The sequence below is a fragment of the Ammospiza nelsoni genome, chromosome 2, assembly GCF_027579445.1.
Source record: "Ammospiza nelsoni isolate bAmmNel1 chromosome 2, bAmmNel1.pri, whole genome shotgun sequence".
Classification (NCBI taxonomy): Eukaryota; Metazoa; Chordata; class Aves; order Passeriformes; family Passerellidae; genus Ammospiza; species Ammospiza nelsoni.
In genome coordinates, this window is record NC_080634.1 from 51,491,091 (window position 1) to 51,511,823 (window position 20,733).

Below are 20,733 nucleotides of genomic sequence, written 5' to 3' on the forward strand. Positions count from 1 at the left end.
CAGGCTCTGATGGGAAAGCAGCCTCAGACAGGCAGGCTGCACGCTGTCAGCAGCGCGGCTCCGACACCCTTCGGGAAGCCGCTCTAACTGTGCCGGTGGAACAAGTGCTCTGCTGCTGCTGCTGCTGCTGCTGCTGCTGCGGGTGCCTTCGCCGACCAGAAGAAATCTGCCCGGTTGTGGAATGGAATAAATGAAAATACTGAGTGCTGAGGGGGCGAGGGAATTAAATACTCTTCAGCTAGAATTAAGAACAAGCCCCGAAGGAAGAGCAAAGGACAAAAATCTCATGGTGTGTTGTTGTCGTTGTTGAGGCTTTTTTTATTTTTTTTTAATGAGCTTACCTACCATGAACGGAAGAAGTGGATCTGCGGAGACTTCATTTCCTCCTCTGACCCCTCGTTTACATCACTGACTGGTGACAGTCACATCTACATACATAGTACCTGCCACTTCAGCTGCTCAGAATTATAGAAGCCTCTTTGTATGCAGCAGACATGGCTAGCCAGCAGGATTCAGGCTTCTTTGAAATCAGTATCAAATATTTACTGAAATCCTGGAGCAATAGTGAGTAGCAGAAGAGTAATCTTTTCATATTATGCGTTGCTTGGTAAATAGCTAGGGCAACCTGAAGGATAGAATTTTACCTTTCTGTATGTTTGTGTTGTGTAAACCAAGTAATTCTTGCTTTTTTCAGCTCTAAAAATCAAAATGTCAGAGATTTAAGTAGGTTTCATTAACTGTAAGGGCTGTAATGAGATTATACTAGATTTTACTTGATTGAATTCTGAAGTTAGGCTGCTTTCTGGGTCTAACAGTACATTGCAGGGAGTGCATTCCAAACAACATTTCCTGCCTACATGTTTGTTTTATTTGTTCAGACTTTATCTAAATATTTTTTTAAATGATGTTTAATCACAAGGGTGTGGCATTGCTCAGAAGTTGGTTTTTATTAATTGTGCACTGAGGACAAAATATAATTATTCTACTTCAGGTCTGAAAGTCATTTTGATGTGACAGGAAGCAAAACATCAATTGCTTATAGCTGCACTTCCCACCCTCTATGCTTAATTTGAGAATCTTATGCAATATTTCTAGCCAGAAAGAATCCATCTGTTTATCTGATCCAGGCTGGGTTTTGCAGAATGTAAACAAATAGCATTTTAGTCTGCCTTAGTCTTTTTAGTACTGCTGTTCCTGATTTCCATTGCTTTTTTAATCAATTACTCTATAGATGATTTGGCAATATTATGTAATGAAGATGTCTGAATAAAATTTAGTGCTTGCAAATATATTCAGATGAGGTAAGGTGATGAGATAACACTGGCAGAAATTTGCTTTTTAAGTTAAAGTACATGAACAGTATATTCCTCCTCTATATACGCTTTTATTAACAGTGCTAAATCTCCATATTTAACTGGTTTTAAAAGATAGAACACAATGTCTCTGGAAAAATCCAGCTTGGCTACGTGTGAAATAAGGTTCTGATCATCCTACTATCTATAATTTAAAAATGTCTGCATAAAAGTCTAGCATTTAAAAATTCTGTGGTATAAAAGAATTGCAAGATCTGCTCAATACAAGGAGAGTACCTTATACCTGCAAAGAAATAAACAAAACACTATGTTAGATGTGTGACATGCAAGTCTTGTATTCATTAAATTACATCCATAGAAACTGTATTTTTCCAGGTCATTTGTAACCTCAGTAACACTGTAGTGCTTGTTTGAATCTGTTTTTCTACCACAAGTGTGAAGCCACCAGGGAATAATAGTATTACCTAAACAGCATTGCTTATCTGCCCTCCTACAAAAATATTTAGTGCATATTCATTCAAATGAGTGATCCCACAAGGACTAGGAGAGAATTTTATGATTCAGTTACCTTGGACTAATATTAATCTAATACTGAGAACATAAGTGTGTATTGTGACAGCACATATTTTATAACAAGCTAGGCACAGCTTATGACAGAAGAAAAACAAGGCGTTTTATGGTGCAGAAATCAAATCAGTTATGGCATTAATTTTGTAATAGCCTACTGTAACTTGAAGTAAAACCAGCACTTAAGAATATAAAACCAACTACATTATAGGATTAAAGTGCTGCTTTTTTCTTTTTCCTTTTTCTTGAAGTACACACTAAGTATTTCAATATAGAAAAGGTATTTCTAGTCTGAAATTAGAAGTCCCGAAGTTCTAGTTTAGGGAAATGGAAACAGTATATGAATAATAGATATTTCTGACATTCTTTTAGTGAATAAACACCCTTTCTACTGTGTCTGAAGAAACAGTAGGAGGAAATAGGGTAAATGAACCCAGGTTGCCTTAAACTTGTTGTCAATTGGAGGTTTTTGCTTTTGTACTGGAAGAGTATGTTCATAAATCTGGTATGTTCATGAATCTGAATGTGTGTTTTCTAGCTGAAAAACAAACTATTTGATAAGAAGACAGTAGGGAGTTAAAAAAAAAAAAAACCTAGGGCTTTCTTCAGCTCTGCTATGTGATGGGTGGAGCAGAGGAAAACACTTCCTTTGCTTGAGAAACTGCTGGGAAACCTGCACATGCATGCATGGGAGCATGTTTTTCTGAGAATAGGTGCTGTGTCTGCACACCCAAGAGCAGAAGTAAGCCATGAATTATGATGTGCCATTTACATAGCAGCCAGAGGTCAAACATACAGTTTAAAAAAAAAAAAACTTTGGTTCCTACAGTATATATTTTGCTGCAGTGTTAACAGTGCAGAGGTGCTGTCCATGTATGTTTCTGCAAACTGGCACTTCGAAACATCAGTTTAAACAGCATTTATCCTTCCCAGGCTTTTTAGTCCCAGCAAAACCAGATCTTTCCATTGATTTGTGTTTTGGCTTACACAGAACATTAGCATTTTCTAGCAGATTGCCATCCATGTCTGTTGCCCATACCATGAAATATACTCAGTTATTCTACTTGGAATGACACTTTCCCCTGATTTTGCTATCTAAGGAGTTTAACAAACTAGCCTTCTTGACATGCCAGGCAGGATTTCAGTTCAGTGTCACACAGCACTCGCTGAGGTGTTCACCAAGCATGCTGCTTGCATTTGCATGTTCATCACCCAGCTGAGGAGGCAGGTAATTTATGGACCGTGGGGTTAATTCACTTTAACTGTTGCAGTCAGGATAGCACAGTGTGATACAGTCTCTGGGGTGTTCTCAGAGAGCCTGCACCCTTCTTCCTGGGGGATAAAAAAAGCTAAGTCACAGTCTGGCCTTCAAACCATCCCATCAAACTGAGAGATCTCAAAATACTCCTTTGTGCAGTTCCCAAGACAGACTTTTGCTCTGCATGTGTCCATAAGGTACTGTGCATGTCGTGCTGTCTGGAAAATATTCCTGCATTGTGTTGGAGATGGAATCAGAACGGGGGGTTCTCTGGTTGGAAAATAAGAATAATCTAAGGGGCCTTTTTACCCATCTCATGTGTTCTTATATTTTCTTAAATATTTGAGCGTTTTTCATCAGTGCTGCATTAGTCAACAACTGCATTAATCATTTGCATTACTTCTTTTTTGAAAGTACTGCTAAAATAGCTATGTCAGCACAAGATGAGTGGTACTTACTTGGCCCATTGAGGTCAATAAGCTGACAAGAATAAAATAGGACTTACCAAAACTAGAACAATCAAGAGTCTTCCTCAGATTTGTTGTGGAAATAGTGCAAAATGCATTTTATAAATAAACATTTGTAATTTATTCAAAGCATAATACATTAATACAAATGTTAAGAATTTGAAGCCTGATCTTTCCTTTATTTTTTTTTACTTTTTTGAATGAACAAGGTAGATTTATTCTGTATTTAATTTCCAAATGTCTTTTGCAAAGTCACAGTTCAAAAAAAAAATTTGAACAGAAATTTTGAAATCTAGCTACAAGAACTTAAAGTAGCATCATTATAAACTGCAGAAAAGTCTATAATAAATCCTGCCTTTTGCAGTTCCTAGATCTGATCAGCAATTAAGTGTATTGGAGGAAAGGATTCTGTAGAAGGATCTAAATGGCACAGGTAGATGGCTCACTCGTGCTCTCACAAACCAGCTCCTGTGTGGGCTTGTAGAAGCTGCATTTCTTTGTCTCACAGTTACTAGAGATAGGTTTTAAGGTTTCTTTCTGTGTAACAAAGTGAAATTGCATATTCTACATAGGGAATATTATATTTGGCACTTCTTATAGAACAGGGCCTGATTTTGAGGATTGCAATGCTTGTTTATCTGCCTTTGAATAGAAAGGGGGTTTTCTGCAGACTTGTGTTCAATGCAGACTCAGCATAAGGACTCTTCTAATATCAGGACTTCAGGTCTCTTTTCCACGGCCAGACTTCTTTGCCTTCTTCCACAGTAGCCAACATCCACATCAAAATCCTCACGCCATCATCCTCTTCCCCTCTGTGCTGTCCAAAGCCCTCTGCTCAGTCCTCCTGCTGCACCGTGTGCTCCTTCTGTGTGCCCTGTGTGCCCAGTCCCGTGGCAGCTGTCAAAAGCTCCTTCTTCTTTACAAGTGCTGGTGACATCAGGGACAGCCCAGGCCTGGGACCACCCAGACACCCACATCAGCTCACATCCCACAGTGCTCCCAGCAGGATCTCTGGCTCCTCCACAGCTTGCTGGTCACACACCGAGCTGAACACAGGGCTGGCATCCAAACAGGTTCTGTGGTCAAAAGAGCATCAGGCAGCAGAGACTTCCCAGTGGATGATGTGAAACGTGGGGGGTTGCTAACTGCCACATGGTCAGGCATGTTCTGTCCTTCTCTTAAGATATGTTCCTACCATGTCAGGAAAAGAAATTAGTAAGGAACATTTCATTAAATGAATGTAATGCGCAAGGCTGATGAAAGTCAGCCTTTTTTACAGGAACGTTCATGAAGTCCTGTGTCGATGAGCAAGAGAAAAGGGAAAGGCACAGACACTTTCTTAACTGAAAGTCTTTGTTATGTCCAAGTCTGTGATGCATTTCTTTGATCTTCTAGTAAGATTTTAATGTGCATAAGTGTGATAACAACTATTTTGGTAGGTTCCCTTTTCTACCGTCAAACACAGCCTGTTTAAGGCTGAATACTCTGAGCACACCATGCTATCAGACTTGGAGATTTATAGCAAGATACCAATCAAGGGAAGAGGCTCCTTCCTGTTTCCTACTGCCCACTTAGGCAAACACATTCACTGAACAAGGAGAACCTTCCCCCCTCTCTTGCTCTGGCATCCATACTCTTGCAGGCCCAAATAACCTGATTCCAGAAGCTGATGTGCTGCAAGCTCACCCTGCATGGAGAGGAGCAGTTCTTGCCTGAAGCAGCTGGGGAAGGGACAGGGCCAGTGGCTGCAGTGAGCAGATGGAGAAGCTGGGACCCGTGTGTCCTGCTGGCTCCAGAGGTGTCACCCTGACTCACCTGCAGAGAGCTGGCCCTTGCACTGCCGCTGCCTCTGGGGAGCCCTGGGCACGAAGGTGTAGCATCTGCTGTGTCTTGGCAGCTGAGTCTGCCTGGAACAAGGCATGCCACTAATTCAAGCTGTTGTGCTAGGTGAAGGGGATTGATTGCTCTGTCCATTGAGCCTGAAGGGAGGGTACATAGTGGATTCTTCAGCTCTAAGTAGTCTGTGACTGTCAGCAGTAGTGTCTTGCTTGATAATGGTGACTGTTATCGCCCAGGAACTCTCTTTGTATTTGGTTTGATCCAAAGGGAAAGGTAGCAAACCACAATGTTTAGGCTCTTCATGTTCTGACCCATTTTAGAACTTGCATTTTGACATGGTTCTTCTCAGAAGTAAGGGAAAGTGAAAGTTTTACTACCTTGGGAACATGAGAACTCTTTTAAAATTTTTTTTTTTTTTAATTTTGATGTTTGCTACTCTATTGAGGACATTCCAGAAGCGTTTCTACCATACTTGGAGGGAAAAAAGGATGAGAAAATCATAAATGCTTTATTGCAAGATTCAATTGATTTGTAGAATGAGTTTCCTTGTCATTAAAAAGTTTGAATTGCTGCAGTAAAAATCTACAAATGCTTTGACTGCAATATAGTGCATAAGTTTTTCTGGTCAAACTTCAAAACACCAAAATATTAGATGACCTGGAAACTAGGCTTTGTTAGTTACTGGTAGATATTCCATGAAGGCTCTAATTATTTTACTTGTGGTGAAAACAAAACTATTCTGTTATACTATATGTATTCACTATGAGTGATTAATTTGTGATATCCTTGTTATCAAAATACCAGCATCTTGGTTTTTTCTAGTATTGCTAGTTGTTATTCAAAAGGATCAGGAAAAGAACTAACAATTCTTATGTTTCCTCTATTCATATAACATACCACTGAATAAGCTGTGGTACCTTTTATTTTTATATGTCTATATAAATATAAAAACTATAATTATGAAAAATGGAGTATATATAGGTATAAGGAAAGTGATAAACAGGATACCTTAGGAGTATAAAATGTACAATAGTGTTTCAAATGTAATACTGGTGAATATAAGTTGTTATATTAATATGTTATATTAAATTGCTACTTAACAATGCTTTTCTATTTTCTCCGCTTTTGATACACTCATTGCATTAGTAGCTTAACTCTTTTCTGTGTATTGACTTGGAGTCAGTAGGAAGCAGGCTCTACACCTACAGTGGAGAACTACAGTGGCACGTGCTTCTCCAACTTTATTTTCTGTTTTCATTCCTAAGTTTCTAAACAGTCAGAAACTACAGACCCTTGCTGTGAGTTGGTAGCCCTAGAGACTGAATTCCTGAGGGTGTTGGAACCATGAATGGCACATATGGCATTGCAGTAGCTGTGACTGGGAGGGACAGTCTCACCCCAGTGTCTTACTCCTCTCGCCATTCTCCTACCCCTTCTCTGCCACCCTCATTACCCACAGAGTTAGTATCCTGAAAGCTAAACTTTCTAAAATGGTGTGGATGCTGGTGTCAGCATGAGAAAGGGGATGAGGGTACACTACTAGGAGTGGGAGGCAGTTTTGGCTGATTCCTGCTATTAGGCTGCTGGAACTGTGTGGTAAATCATCTTTACTTTAATGGTGACTCCTGTACCTATGCCTGCTTATAAATAATAGTTCTTTCTCCAGGAGGGAGACAAATCTAGCTTTTGCATCCCTCTTTTCAGAGCATCAGCAGTGAAGTTGTTGCCATTGTTTCCGTGATAAATTTGGAGTGCAGAATAATTTCACAGAGATAAGTAGCTGAGTTATTTGTAAGTCAGTAATTTTTCAGTCACTGCAGTTACCTAAACTAGATTAGAATCAATTGTTCACAGAAATAAAATTGCTTCTCCTCAAATTTTCTTTCTTCTGAATCCTTTGTCTATTGCATCTAGCTAAAAGGAATAGTAAACATAATGTTCAAACTTGGCAATAGCTCTATCAGGAAGATATTTTAAGTTCTTGAATGGTTTATATTTTTAAGAATGCAAATAGAAGGATATTCACTAGTTTGACAAAGCAGTAGAAAACATCTGCTGACTGGCTCATCATCCTGCTGACAGCTGGAAACTACGGGTGCCAGTGGAGGGGGATTATGACCCATAGTTCAGTTAGGTGACAGTGAACAGGAGTGGAAAGCAAAGGATGTAGGGCAAAGGGAATAAGAGAAACATATTAAACTGTAGAACAGGGTGGAGAGACAGTCTTTTATATGTTGTATGCATACATTAAATGTATGTATACAAATTCATGCATTCTGGAAAACACTAAGGAGGAAGCCAAGTGCTACATGCAGTCACAAGTTACAATGTCACACCAGCAGCAAGCTGGGCGCTAACAGCTCACTCTGTTGGAATGCCGTGATGGATGGATCCTTAGAAGCTCTTGAGGACCTGCACGGAAATAGGGAGTGGAAGTTGCTGCCTTTGTGAAGGAACTCCTTACGGATCTGGAGCTCTTCTGGGGGATGGAAGTGTGCTGGATGTGTGACAGTGTGCTGGAGAGTTTGTGGGTCAGGAAAAGAACAGATGACTTGGAGTGTTACAGGGTGATGGTGGGAATATGTTACAGGGCATTGATCAGGGTGAGGAAGTGTAGAAACAACTTTGAACAACTTGAGGAAGTTCATGAATTGTTGTTGGTTCACATGAGAAACTTGAACTTCCTGATGTCTGCTGCAAGTGCAAAATAGTAGGTTGCAAGCAGTCAAGATTTCTTGAAAATGTTGGAAGTAACTTCTTGAATTGCAATATACCAAATTGGTGAAGTGCAACTGGGTCTGTTACCCATTAACATGGAAGACATGACTGAAGATCCAAATCCTGAGGAGAGTAGGGAAAGGGTGGCTGTGTAGAGACCCTGGACTTAAGGAGAGTAGATTTCAGTTTTTGAGATTTCAGAAACTATAGTGGGGATCTCATGAAGGACAGCTCTAAAAGGCAAAGAAACTTAGGAAAGCTGACAGGTCTTTGAGGTCAGCATCTTCCAAGAACAAGAATGGATGAGAAAGGAAGCAAGCAGGAGTATGAGGCGACTGGCTTGGCTTATCAGGGACCTCTTGGCTGAGCTCCACTCTGAAAAAGGTGATATATCTGAGGCAGAATTGTGATTTGGCTGCAAAGAAGAAATTTATAGTCATTGCCTGAGCATGCAGGGACAGTGTTTGGAAATTCAAAATGCAACTGGAGGTGGGCCTTGCAAGGAATATCAAAGTCAAGAAGGAGAGTTACTCTTGCTTCCTTAGTGGTAAAAGACTGAACAAGGGCAATGTGGACCCATCACTGAATGCAGCAGGGAATTTAGTGATAGTGGATCGAAGTACTGAGCGGCACTTCTGCCTCTTTCTTGAAGAGCAAGATGGTCTCTCTGGCCTCTGTCTGCCAGGTTCTGGAGTTCCCCTTGATATGGCACGTCTCAAAGGGAGGAATGTGGACCTTCAAGGTCAGAGTTCAGAAGCGCAGACTCTCTTCTTCACAGGAACTACAGAGAAGCCTGGCAATTCCTTACATATTTATGGTCTTCTATATATTGCCAATTATAGTCACATTCAAAACTGAGGGATGGAGAGTTTTTCTTTTCACAGCAGACAGCAGAGCTTGCTAAAACAAGCCACTGAATCAAACACATCTGAGAAACACTGACTTCCTAATTTGCTCGCAGCCAAGTAGCAGTAGTTTCACTTAGTTGCTGAATCCACTTGCTGCCTTATCTGTGTGAATGAGAGATCACAAATATAGAGACGCTCCCCAAAATATTGATGTTTGTGCATAATATAAGATCTGACACAACTGGTATTAGAGGTGCCTAAGAGATTCATCTTTGTCATGTCTCAGAAGAGAGAATTTGGGGCTTTTTTCAGGACATTGGTTTGAAGAGAAATCTGAGTGCTGTTTTGTAAATACTGTGGGATCACTATGGTGACAGTATCATGTTTCTCTAGGGGAATACATTGCTGATAAAGAGCTTAATTAGGTGATTGGAGCCTTAGGAGAGAAGTTTCACACATTAAAAAAAAAGGGAGGCCCTTTTGAGAGACATGCTGTACAGTCTTTATCCTGGATACTTTCTATTCTTTCAGAAATTTGCAGTCATCACATGTAGTGCTAATGCCTACAAGTTGAGAGACTGCTGTGGTTTTTCACTAGTCAGTGAGGGGGTGAGAAATCACAGTTTGTGTACGGCCAAAATGTGAAGACGTTAGATGGATTAGTATCAGACAAGAGATGATCGAGAGAATGCATCAGATTTTGATTTTATTTATAATCATGAAGTTGCAGGTGGTTTTAGTTCTATTTTGAAAAGCTTGACTTTGGGAGACTAATGAATTCCCTTGAATTCTTAACTAGTACGTGGCTCATCTGTCAGACTCACAGAAGTCTGACAGATCCTGGTTCGAAGGAATTCTCCCATAATGGAGAGATTATGGTCATTATGGTAACAGTTTTTCCTGATCTCAGTCTATCTCTTCTCTCTCTGTAACTTTGAAGAGTCTCAAATTAAACTTCGAAGGATGTCAATTTCTAAATCGGTTTGTTTTGATACTGTTTTCCTTGAACAAGTTTTGTTGAATACAATATACAGAATTACCTTTCTTACTGCATTTCTGATTATTATTTATGAATGCTTTTAAATGCATGGAGTAATTTGGATTTTTAGTCAGAAGGCTACCTGGGTAGAGTTCTTGTCGAAGTTCTCCCTTGAGAAGTTTGCAGGGCGGGTTTCTACATATACTTACAGCAATGCATTGTTGTGTGTTTTCATAATGAGGTTTATTCTTTGCACATTACTGAGATACCAAGTGCTGAAAGTAGTCATTCCCTGGTAACTGGAATTGTTTTAGATAGCTTTCCTGTGGAAGCAAAACTATTCAGTCTGTCTGCCTGCCTGCCTTTTTTTGGACAGGTTAACCACATTCAGAACAATTCAGAGCAGGGTATAATTCTTAAAGATGCTTATGTTTGTATTAATTTGCAAATTGAGGCTGCTTGACAGTGAAGAGGGAATCTCAGATGTTGAAAAATGGCTGCATGAGCCTCCTGCCTTCTTAGACGCTGGGAAATCCTTTCTCTGGCAGCCTTCATAAATACCCCAGCTGTGAAACCAGCTTCAGTCACACCTCTGAGAGGATTGCACACAAAACTCCTTGTTGCCTATTTTAAACTACATTCACCAGATGCAAATTGACATTCATTAATTCAGGGAAAGTGCAGGGAAACCACTGCAAATAACTTGGTTGCAATGGTCTCCATTATAATAATATTCATACAGTGCTTCCCATCTGGAAGCTTTACAGATTGGAATTTTTCCAGCATTATTACCTGAATATGAAGGATTGCTTTATTGCTATTCCTGGGCAAATCAAAACAGAGAAATTAACTGAGAAACACGTGTCCTGTGTTAGATCTGGAAATGAAGCCCTGTCTTCTATTTTTGTACTGGAAGAACCTTTTTTCCTTCACTCTCTTGGTAGCCAAGTGACATGTAAATCATGACTTAGCCAGTTAATATATATAAGGAGATTTTTAATTGACAGTAAGTAGTAATTTTCATATGGAAATGTCATTGGATTGTTTTAAAATTCCACAGCATGCATATTTATTGCTACTGATGTCTTAAATGAGGAGAAAATTACTTAGATGTATTTTTTTTCTATAAAGGCAGATAATAAGCTCACCCCACCCTTTATCTGTGTGCCATCTGATCCAAAGCTAGGTGGTTATTTTGATTTTTGTTCTGTTGTTCATAGGCAGGAAAATGGAACAGAACAGTGTATGTATTCTTTACTGGGATGAGAGTTTGATCAAGAGAATTTCTGATTTTCTGGGAATCAGAAGTTGAAATGTATCACTTTTTGAAATACAGAAGTCATCAGGGTTTGTAGTAAATTAAGCAAAGTCTCAGTGTGTCCCTGGTGAATCTTTAAGAAATATGTAATGGAAGATTAAAATATTTTCAAAGGGAATGTGAGGTTAAAAATGTTGATTGTTTTTACTCATTTGTCTGTCACATATTCAAGCAGTAAGGGATAGGACAGGTAGAAGTGAGTGTTACAGGAACCTGCAGACCTCCACAGCAACTGAAATGACTGAAATAATTTGAATTATTGTTTTCATGAACTTTTAAAAACTGATAACATAAAGAGGTTGGAATATTATTTTTTAAAAATTAAACAAAATTAGTGATTGTGTTTATATTGCTCTGCCTACTTTTTTAATGTAAATCCCCTCTTTTCCTGAGCTCTGCAGTTTGGGCTGAAGCACTTCTAAACTTAATGTCCCTGAAGGTGAATTTTAGAATTTTCTGCTGAAATGGTTCTACCTGCTCTAATAATGAGAAAATGCCAAATAAACCCTGTTGTTTGTACATGTTAAAAATTATCTTGTTGGGAATGGTTGGGGGACAGAGACCTTACAGCCAACTGCCTCTGTACAGTGACTGCACAAAGAAAGTGAGGACACAAGGGGGTGAATCTGCAATAAAAGCCCAGCAAAGAGCCTGTGGGAATGAAAGGAGAAGGGGCAGGGGGTCATGGGGCAGGAATCAGAAGTAGAGGAACTGATAATTCCTAGATGGTGGGAGTGGAAATTGAGAGTGCCTGGTATGAGATGGAACCAAGGGGATGCTGGAGTGGGGTGGGTGAAGGGATAGGGATGGGAGGAGGAATAGGATGGAGTTAAGAGGGCTGGAAGGGTGAGATGAGCAATGTTTAGATGGGAGAACAGTTCATGGGAGTCTGGAACTGGAATAGGGAGCCTGAAGTGAGGAAGACGCAGCCATGAGGAGACAGCAGATTGTAGGGATGGAGTAAGAAGGGAGCAGCTGGGGAGATGGGGAGGTGATAGACAGAGAAATCCCCTCCCAAGAGCAGAATGCAGTGCATGAGAACTGATTTCCATCCTACATCCTTGCTTTATAGCACATCATTCCAGCATACAGGGTATACCATGCTTTACCTTAGTGCTCAGGTGGACATAAAGTGTTAAATGTTATCAGGTGAGGAGAACAGCAAGTCCCTAGTGCATGCTGTTAAGGTAACTGGGTCAACAGTTGGTTCATTTGGCATCAGATTAATCATACATCCTCTCTATTACCTCACTTCTGAAAGCCTGGGTCCAATGAGGTAATGCAGCACAGTGGAAAGCACACAGATGTACAAAGAAATGTCCTCTCAGCTTATTATTCCATTTATTATTTCTTGTAATACAGTAGCAGGTAACTTCCTAATGGACTTCTCCAGTACAGGAGGTAATGTCTAACCTTATAATAAAAACTAGTCTGTAGTAGCATCTCCCAGGGGAGGGTGTCAGACAGATCTGGGCACTTTTGACAATTCTCAGCTGAATGAAGAAACAAACTGTATGTTTGGGCATTAGGGAATGTTTGAGTGTCACTCAGCATACATTCAAGCATAATAGTCTTAAAAGCAATGTGTTAAAAACTGGCATGAGGCACTGTAGATATTAAAAGTATCCTTGTGGATGGTTTGTTATCACATTAGATTGAGCTACGCAGTTGTGTAGGGATGGACTCTCGGCTTTACTTTATCTCATCAGGGCTTTGAAAGAAGATAAATAGCATGTTGTGACATTTAGGTATATGTACACACATTGAAGTATATAAGTATTAGTAATGAGAAAGAGAAAAAAAATTCAAGTGAAATAAGGGATTATTTAGAGTAAAAATCTGGAAACTTCTTTACCATGTGAATCTGCAAATGTCTTTTAAGATAAACTTTGTTTTTAAAACATGAAAAAACAAGACCAGCTACATCCTTAAACTGCAGTGTGAGGGCCAGCTCTTCACTGGAAGGGGAGAAACAGGATTTCTCACTGCAGCTGCAGTGACAGAAGGTCCATGTATATGCATAGCTGCTCCTGGGCTAATTCCCAGCTCTGTTTTGCCCAAAGTGAGAATTTCAGGTGACTTACTGCTACAGTGGAGCTCTGAGAATGGCATTTACAAGTAAGCGTTTTTCATTTATTTGAGGACAAGCAGTAGTCCTTTAAGGAGTAAAATGGAAGCATCACACTGCTGTCAAGTTAGATATTTATTTGAATTAATAATGTGCTTTGATATTAATAGATACTTAGAAGGACTATCTGCCTAATATTAATACCATTGTTTCTAGATCACCATAAATTCTGTTACTAATTTCAGCAGTAATTTCCTAGTTGCATAAAAGAATCTATCCCTGCAAGGTAATGAGCAAGTTTTTTCAAACTTGCTACCACTGACTTTAATCAAGCATTTTTCTCAATTAAGTACAAAGAGGCGCATAATTTTCAGAACCTCTTGCACAAGTAGCACACTTACTTTACAAATTTCAACCAAATTGGTAAACTTCCCTAAAGCCTGAGATGTCATGCATTTTAAAAATTCCATTTGTATTATGACAATATCCTTGGGGCGTGACTTTTTGTTAAAATTTTTTCATTTTTATAATATTAAATCCAGAAAAGACATGTCAAGTTGGTATTGTTTACATTTATTGGGTTGGATGTGTTTGTCTGCTTTATAATGAGCAGAGCTTTAAACATGTGGCTAGAAGGTTCAAATCTCTACATTACTGTGTATGTGTAAATATAAATAACAAATTGTGTCTTTCTCATTAATACAGAAAATGGTCTTCAGTCATTAAACTTCCTAAACACAAGTGACCAGTGAACATTAAATGTCATCATACACAAGTGATCAGTGTGCTCAATGGCAATCTTTTTCAGTTTCTTTTTTCTGTTTTGAATCATGCAGTCATATGCATTTTGGATTCAAATGATAGCTATGATTTTCTGTAAACTGTAGAAGAACTGGCATGGTGTCCTGAAAATGTAATAAGTATCTGCACTCATAATTTAAGTAAGATATACTGAATAGCATTTTTAGAAAGCTGAATATTGTCCTAAGGGCTTCATGGGAAACTAGAGAGTATTTAATTTTTTACATCAGTGGAATTGGAACTAGATTGAGTTCAATAAAACAAAACAAAACAAAACCACCCCAAACGTAATTTTAAAATTACTGTATTAGTTATTCTAGATGAAGTTATTTTAAAGGTCAAAGGTGATATTTCAAAACCTTGAAGTTTAATTAAGCATTTAACCCCAAACTATCACATTCGGGGTGAATTTTTTAGCCATTAAGCTGTTACATAAGCAATTACAGCCAAACTGAAAAGGAGAGGAGCTGTTTCTCTGTTCTGCTTTGAACATTCGAAGTGGCCCAACAATGTGAGAGGCTGCTGTGGGGATATATCTAAGGCAGTGTTGGCTGTTGTGGATCCTGTTCTGAGATCATGCTTTACCCAGTAAATTGACCAGCAAATTTTACCCAGATTTATTCAAGTGATTTATCATTTGGGTAAGTTTTTATGGTTTCTGTTCCACAGGCTGATTTTAAGCATTCAGCTTCCTAATTGGTAAGCCCTTAGCAGAAGTGTCCTGGAAGTGCCATGTCCCCACAAAGGCAATGATTGGCTGACAACATGGGGAAAATTCCTTTGTAAATACGGAAAGAAATGTCAATGCTGGTGTTTAAATTCTTAATATGTTACCAGCCTTCTGTACCATTTCAGGTGCCTGAGGTTCATGCTTTGTATAGTTTTGTACATGCTTTCTTCCTGACAAAGGCATTCATTATCATTGGGTTGCCATGGAGTACTGATCACATGGATCTGGGAATAATAACCCATTATGCTAATATAGCTTGTCATTGTTTTTGATGTAAGGCTGTGTCCCCTAATAACATCTTGTTGTTGTAACTAATGGAATTTATGGTAAGATCACAGGTCATGGAAGAGTGTTGGCAAAATTGCCTGTACTCTTCACTTTGAGCTCTCTGATTACATACCTATAGCAAAACCATTTGCGCATCTTGAGGTCAGTATTCTTCTGGTTTTAATGTCTTTCTGCAGTGAGAATCAGAGGTTTCTAACAGAGCAGTTCAGGCCTGTTTGCTTAGTGCTAGAAATGTGTGTTTTTCTTCTGAGCTCTTATGCCCCTTTAGGAGCCACAACTTTGATACTCTGATTATACGATTGCTATTTGTACCTGGATGTACAAAGAGAAATCAAGTACTGATACTTGATATCAAGTACTAATAGGAATTCAGACTTCTGCTTCTTGGTATTATCATGATTAGAGATATTGTTGTAAGAATCCTTCTTACAACATCTGTATCCTAGCTTTGCCAATGAGAGATTGTTCTCAGAACTATGTTTTCTACTAATATATTCAACAAGTCATAAATTATACAACCAGAAAAAACATTGTGTCATCCAATCTGTGCTGCACATAGAACAGGCTTTATGGCTTCTCTGAATTAATTTCTGTTTGAGACAAAGCACATCTTGAAAAAAAAATCTTAATTTAAAATTCCCAGTAATGGAATAATCAGCACCAGACTTAATAGCATTCTGACAGTTAATTTTCCTTCCTTTATGTTTAACTTCTTTAATGCATTTGTCTACTCGAAAATTCTAGACATTGGATGTTGCTGGACAAAAATCTGTCGCTTAGCAAATTTGTATTCCTGATATTCCTGCTTAATGGGCATGGAAGTTATCTCACTCAACTTTCAGGCATCCTTAGCGAGGCATATTTTACATCTTACACATCAAGCCTGATTTTCCTGATAACCAGTGAAGAGGTACAGGGGTACAGTTAAGATGAGCTGCTTTAGACATGTTTATTGTAATGAATCACATTTTGGATTTGCCTGAGTGCCTGGGCTGTCTAAAAAAGGTGTTTGGGGATAAGAGGTTCCAGGGAATACCTTTTGCAAGCAGGTGCCATTGAAGAAGCAATAAGTGCAAATTTCTGCCATTAGATATGATGGTATAACTTTTTCATGATCAAATTAAACTGAACTTCAAGGCAACTTTTGCAGTCATGGGTTATTTCTCACCTTTCCCAAATGTTCCCTAGTTCTCCAGTGTCTTTTCTCAAGCTGCAGATACCAGAACAGGACTGAGCATCCAGCAGTGGCTGCAGAGCCACTGACAATGAAGCAGTAGGGCTTCCTGCTTTTGCTTTTTTACATACCGCTTGAAAAGGCTCTCCATAGCTCTTCAGGTCACAAGAATAGCAGCCTGTTTCCAGCACATTAGTCATCCTGGTCTCAGGCCTTTTTTCATCATCAGTGTTTCCCAGGAAGAGAAAGCTGCCTTCTGTCTGTGTGGCCTGGTTTCTGGCTATGCAATCTCCCATAGGTTAGAATTAGTATCTCATGTATTATTTGCTTGCATTAATGTTTCAAATGCTATTCAAACAGAGTAGAAGGGCCTTTTTCTGCTATTTTTTCTGTCACCCTTAATTGGTTTTTTGCCTGTAAACTTTGTAGAAAAGTTTTTCTTTCATGTCATTACCAGTAATGATAAATAGTACAGAACCAAGAACTGGTCTCTGTACCTCCACTAGAAGTACATTCATTACAGTATGATTCTTCTTTAATTCATAGATATTACCTATCTTTTAATCTATATTGGTTGTGAATGTAGATTTTACAGTTTGGTAAAATACCAGTCCAATTGCCAAGCAAAAATGCAAGACTACACTTTCAGCCTTGCTAACCAAATTTATAATCTCATAAAAAGATGTGGTTAATTTAATAAAATTTGCTTTCCATGAACCTATGATTATGGCATTGTATTATCATACTTTGCTTCTTTATTAATCAAATGCCGCCACTCCAGGATGAATATCAGGCCAGCTCTGCCGTGGTTGCCTGGATTGCCCTTGCTGACACTTGAGAAAATCTGATACAACATTAGTTTTATCCCAACCCTCAGGAATACTGAATTTCCCTTTGAATATACTATAAAAAGCATATTTTTATTATTTTCAGATTTGATTAGGCTCTTTGGTTTTTCTAATGAGTTGCTCTGTTTTTGCAGGGTTTAAGCTGTTTATTTGAAACATCCATTGTGAACCCTAGGATTCTTTCTTTATTTTCATAATTAAATTACACAGAGTTCATTTCTGTAGGTGCCTGTTCCTCTCCAAATTTAGCAACATATTTCTGGCATTCCAACACATTTAGATATTTCAATGCATGGAAAGATTTTTCTGTCATGGCCCACTGACCAGCATGAGAGCAATGTCCTGTCCATGTTGTATTGGGTATTTGCAGCTGACTGGTCATGCAGAAGGTCCCTTGGACAGCAGCTAAATTCCATGCACTCCACTTACCTGTTCAAGTGAAAGTTTCTCAGTGGGCAGCTGCACTCAAGCCAAACTTTCAGAAACCTTCACTGAGCTCATGTAGATGGTAAAATACATTATCTTGTATTTCAGACACCACAAAAAGTATTTATATCCTGGAGCCACAGCCTACCAAAGCAGCAAACATTTGCATTTAGGTTAGTGGCTGAGAAGCAAATGAACCCACTTTCAAAGAATTGTTAATGTAACGTAATAAAGGGTTAGTAGGTACAATAGCATCATAATGGTCTGTGGCTAAGAAAAGATGTCTGTAAGCAGAGGCCAGAAAGCATTGAATATGGAAGATAGACAATGTTATGAGTGTGCTGCTGCTGCTGTCAGTATTAAGTAATGACATTAGTGATTCAATCAGACATAGTGTAGGGGATTGATAATGAATATTAATCCAGATTTTGGCTGCAAAATTTTTTCCTTCATTTTTCTTTGTGTAGATGTTACTTTGTGTGTTCCACTGTAGAGGAAACATGAATTGATGTCTTTCTCATGTTAGTCTTTATTCAGAGAAATCCCTCCTGTGGTGTCATCACAGAAAGCTTTACAGAATTTCGTGAAAGTCTTCTTGGTTTGTGATAGTTTCACTTGCCAGTCCACAGATCCAGCTTGTGGCTTGGTTTACTGCTGGTGTTGAGCCATTTTCCACCCACATAAGCAAGGCCAAGAATTTGAGCCAGCAGCAGCTAAAATGCACCACAGTGCAGTTTAATCCATACAAGGTGCTCTTGAAGAGTCTACAGATTTAAGATTGAGAGTCATCACTAATAAGTTTGGGTATCTTTGTTGTCAGTTCTCTTTCAGTAATCACTGAATGAGTTATAGGCACCTCTAGAAAGTGATTTATTCTATCTTAAGATAAGAATCTAAGAAGGATTTGATGGATCACCTAGAAATGTCGGTCTCAATTTTCCCAGAGCCTGGATAGCTAGATTAAGTTTGATATTTGGATGGTAGGTGGCTAAATTTATAACTTTCCCTAAAAGGCACCCATATAGTAGATCAAGTGCACCAGAAAGCAAGAAAGCAAGTACAGTTTTAAAGATTTTCCTTTGTAGTACCACACTTTGAAACATAACTAGACATGACATCTATAATATGGCATGAAATAAACAAAGCTGTACAAAACCAACTCTTAGTTGGTTGAACAGTGTTATGTCAGGAGAACTAGAAGCTGTTTCTTTTTATACATTGGTAATAAAGTATTGCTTGTTTGTGCAAGTGCATCACAACACACTCAGGTTTTCATACATATGTGTACATTGCACAGAAGACCCATCATCCACATCATCCAGCAATATGCTGTTTCCATTCCAGTGAAAGGAGGTTTTAACAGCATGATCCAACATGTCAATAGTTTGGAAGAGCAAGTGTGAACAAACAGACAGCAAAAATTCAGGGACAGTTCCAGTTCTGACATCTGAGGTAGCTGTTGAAATTGGAATAGGACTGAGATGCAAGCATTTAATGTCTCTCTCTGGTAAAAAATAAGCAGTTTAAATATATGTTCAAAATTCCATCTTATCCAGACTTACAGTTGTATTGCAGAACATTTAAGTAGAAAAGAAAAAGTATATTGTCCCAAAGAGAAAATGTATAGATGTCATGGTTTAAACCCAGCTGCAACTAAGCACCACAAGGCCACTTGCTCACTCCTGTGTGCAGGCAGGTAGGTGTTCAGCCGTCCCCAGGAAAGCTGGCTCTCCATTACAGCTTACAGTAGCTTGGGAATAAAGATACTGTAACTCTTAATGAACCCCCTTCCTCCTTTTCCCCCAGATTTATACACTGAGCATGGCACCACGTGGTCTGGGATGTCCCCTTGGTGAGCTGGGGTCAGCTGTCCCCACCGTGTCCCTTCCCAGCTCCATGTGCACCCCAGACCACTTGCTGGTCTGAGAAGCAGTGAAGCCCTTTGGCTCTGTGTAAGCCCTGCTCAGCAGTAACTGGAAAATCCCTGGGTTATCAATGCTGTTTCCAGCACAAATCCATAACACAGCCCCACACCAACTACTGTGGAGAAAATTAACTCTACCCCATCCAAAATCAGCGCATTAGGGAAGGAAGATATCAGTCACATCCTCCCTGCTTACTAGTCAGTCCCTCTTCTGGAAGTAACCATTCCTTCTCTTTTGGACTCTTTTAGCCTTGTACTTCCTCGGCCCCTTTCCAAATTCCCTAAAAATAATTCTTCTGCTAACACCCATGAACCACAAAATTACAGGAATATGTTCATCTCCCTGTCTCTGAAAAGGAAAGCAAATGCAACAAAATGTCTGTCTAAAAATCTTATAGGAACCTATTTTCTGATCCAACAAAACCAAAGAGGAGCTTAGCCTTTTTGCCCTAGTACCTGAAAAAAGTGTAAAAGAAGAGTATGAATGTCTTTATTCAAAATCAAATTATTTTTAAGCTCTATTTGAGCCCAAAAAAATCCTGATATCATTTCAGAAATAAACCTTGTCTCTGCTTTAACTTTTTTAGGAAAAAACCCAACAATTACTCTTCTGAAAATATCTTTTCATCCTTTTTTGGAGTTTTTTCTTTTGGAATAACTGGAAAGGTAAAAAAAGCCTTGTGAAGTTATGCAGAAAAGATGCTAAGATTTTGAAATCTTTTGGAAGTATATTGTTAATCTCAAGTTAGCCTTCAAAGAGGCAGCATGTCATTACCATATAAAACACAGAAACTGAGAAGTATTTTGGTTTGATTTGGAACGCATCAGAGGCAACAAAGATAATTCCTTTAGCGAGAAGTCACTCCTAAATAAAACACTCCAATGTGAAAATTGCAGATTTTCCACAAGATTTTCCATGTCGTTTAGCACTTTCAGTCTTTAATCTCATAAAAAACCAAGCAATTTCTAGAATTGGTGCAATTAAAATCTTTATGTTATGTGCATATATTCCCACTTATCTTCAGCACAGTGGTATATGTAAACAAGAAAGTAATGATTTAGAGGAAAAGGAGCAGAAAAATAGGTAAGTGAGCAAAGAGAATGAGAGGGAAGGAGAATTGCTTTCCTGCCTCACTCACATGTCTTGCAAGGATCTGAGATAAGAAC

The 20,733-nt window shown here is 38.9% G+C and overlaps 1 protein-coding gene across 2 annotated transcripts in view; it reads left to right on the forward strand.

Moving 5' to 3' along the window:
- The first annotated feature begins 276 nt into the window (after positions 1-276).
- Positions 277-20,733, forward strand: part of FRY (FRY microtubule binding protein) — a 157,405-nt gene continuing 136,948 nt past the window's right edge. For both annotated transcript variants that reach the window (XM_059492679.1, XM_059492689.1), the window contains exon 1: positions 277-564. In XM_059492679.1, coding sequence (XP_059348662.1) covers positions 495-564 — 70 coding nt within the window. In that variant the 5' untranslated portion in view covers positions 277-494. The remainder of the gene's footprint in view (positions 565-20,733) is intronic.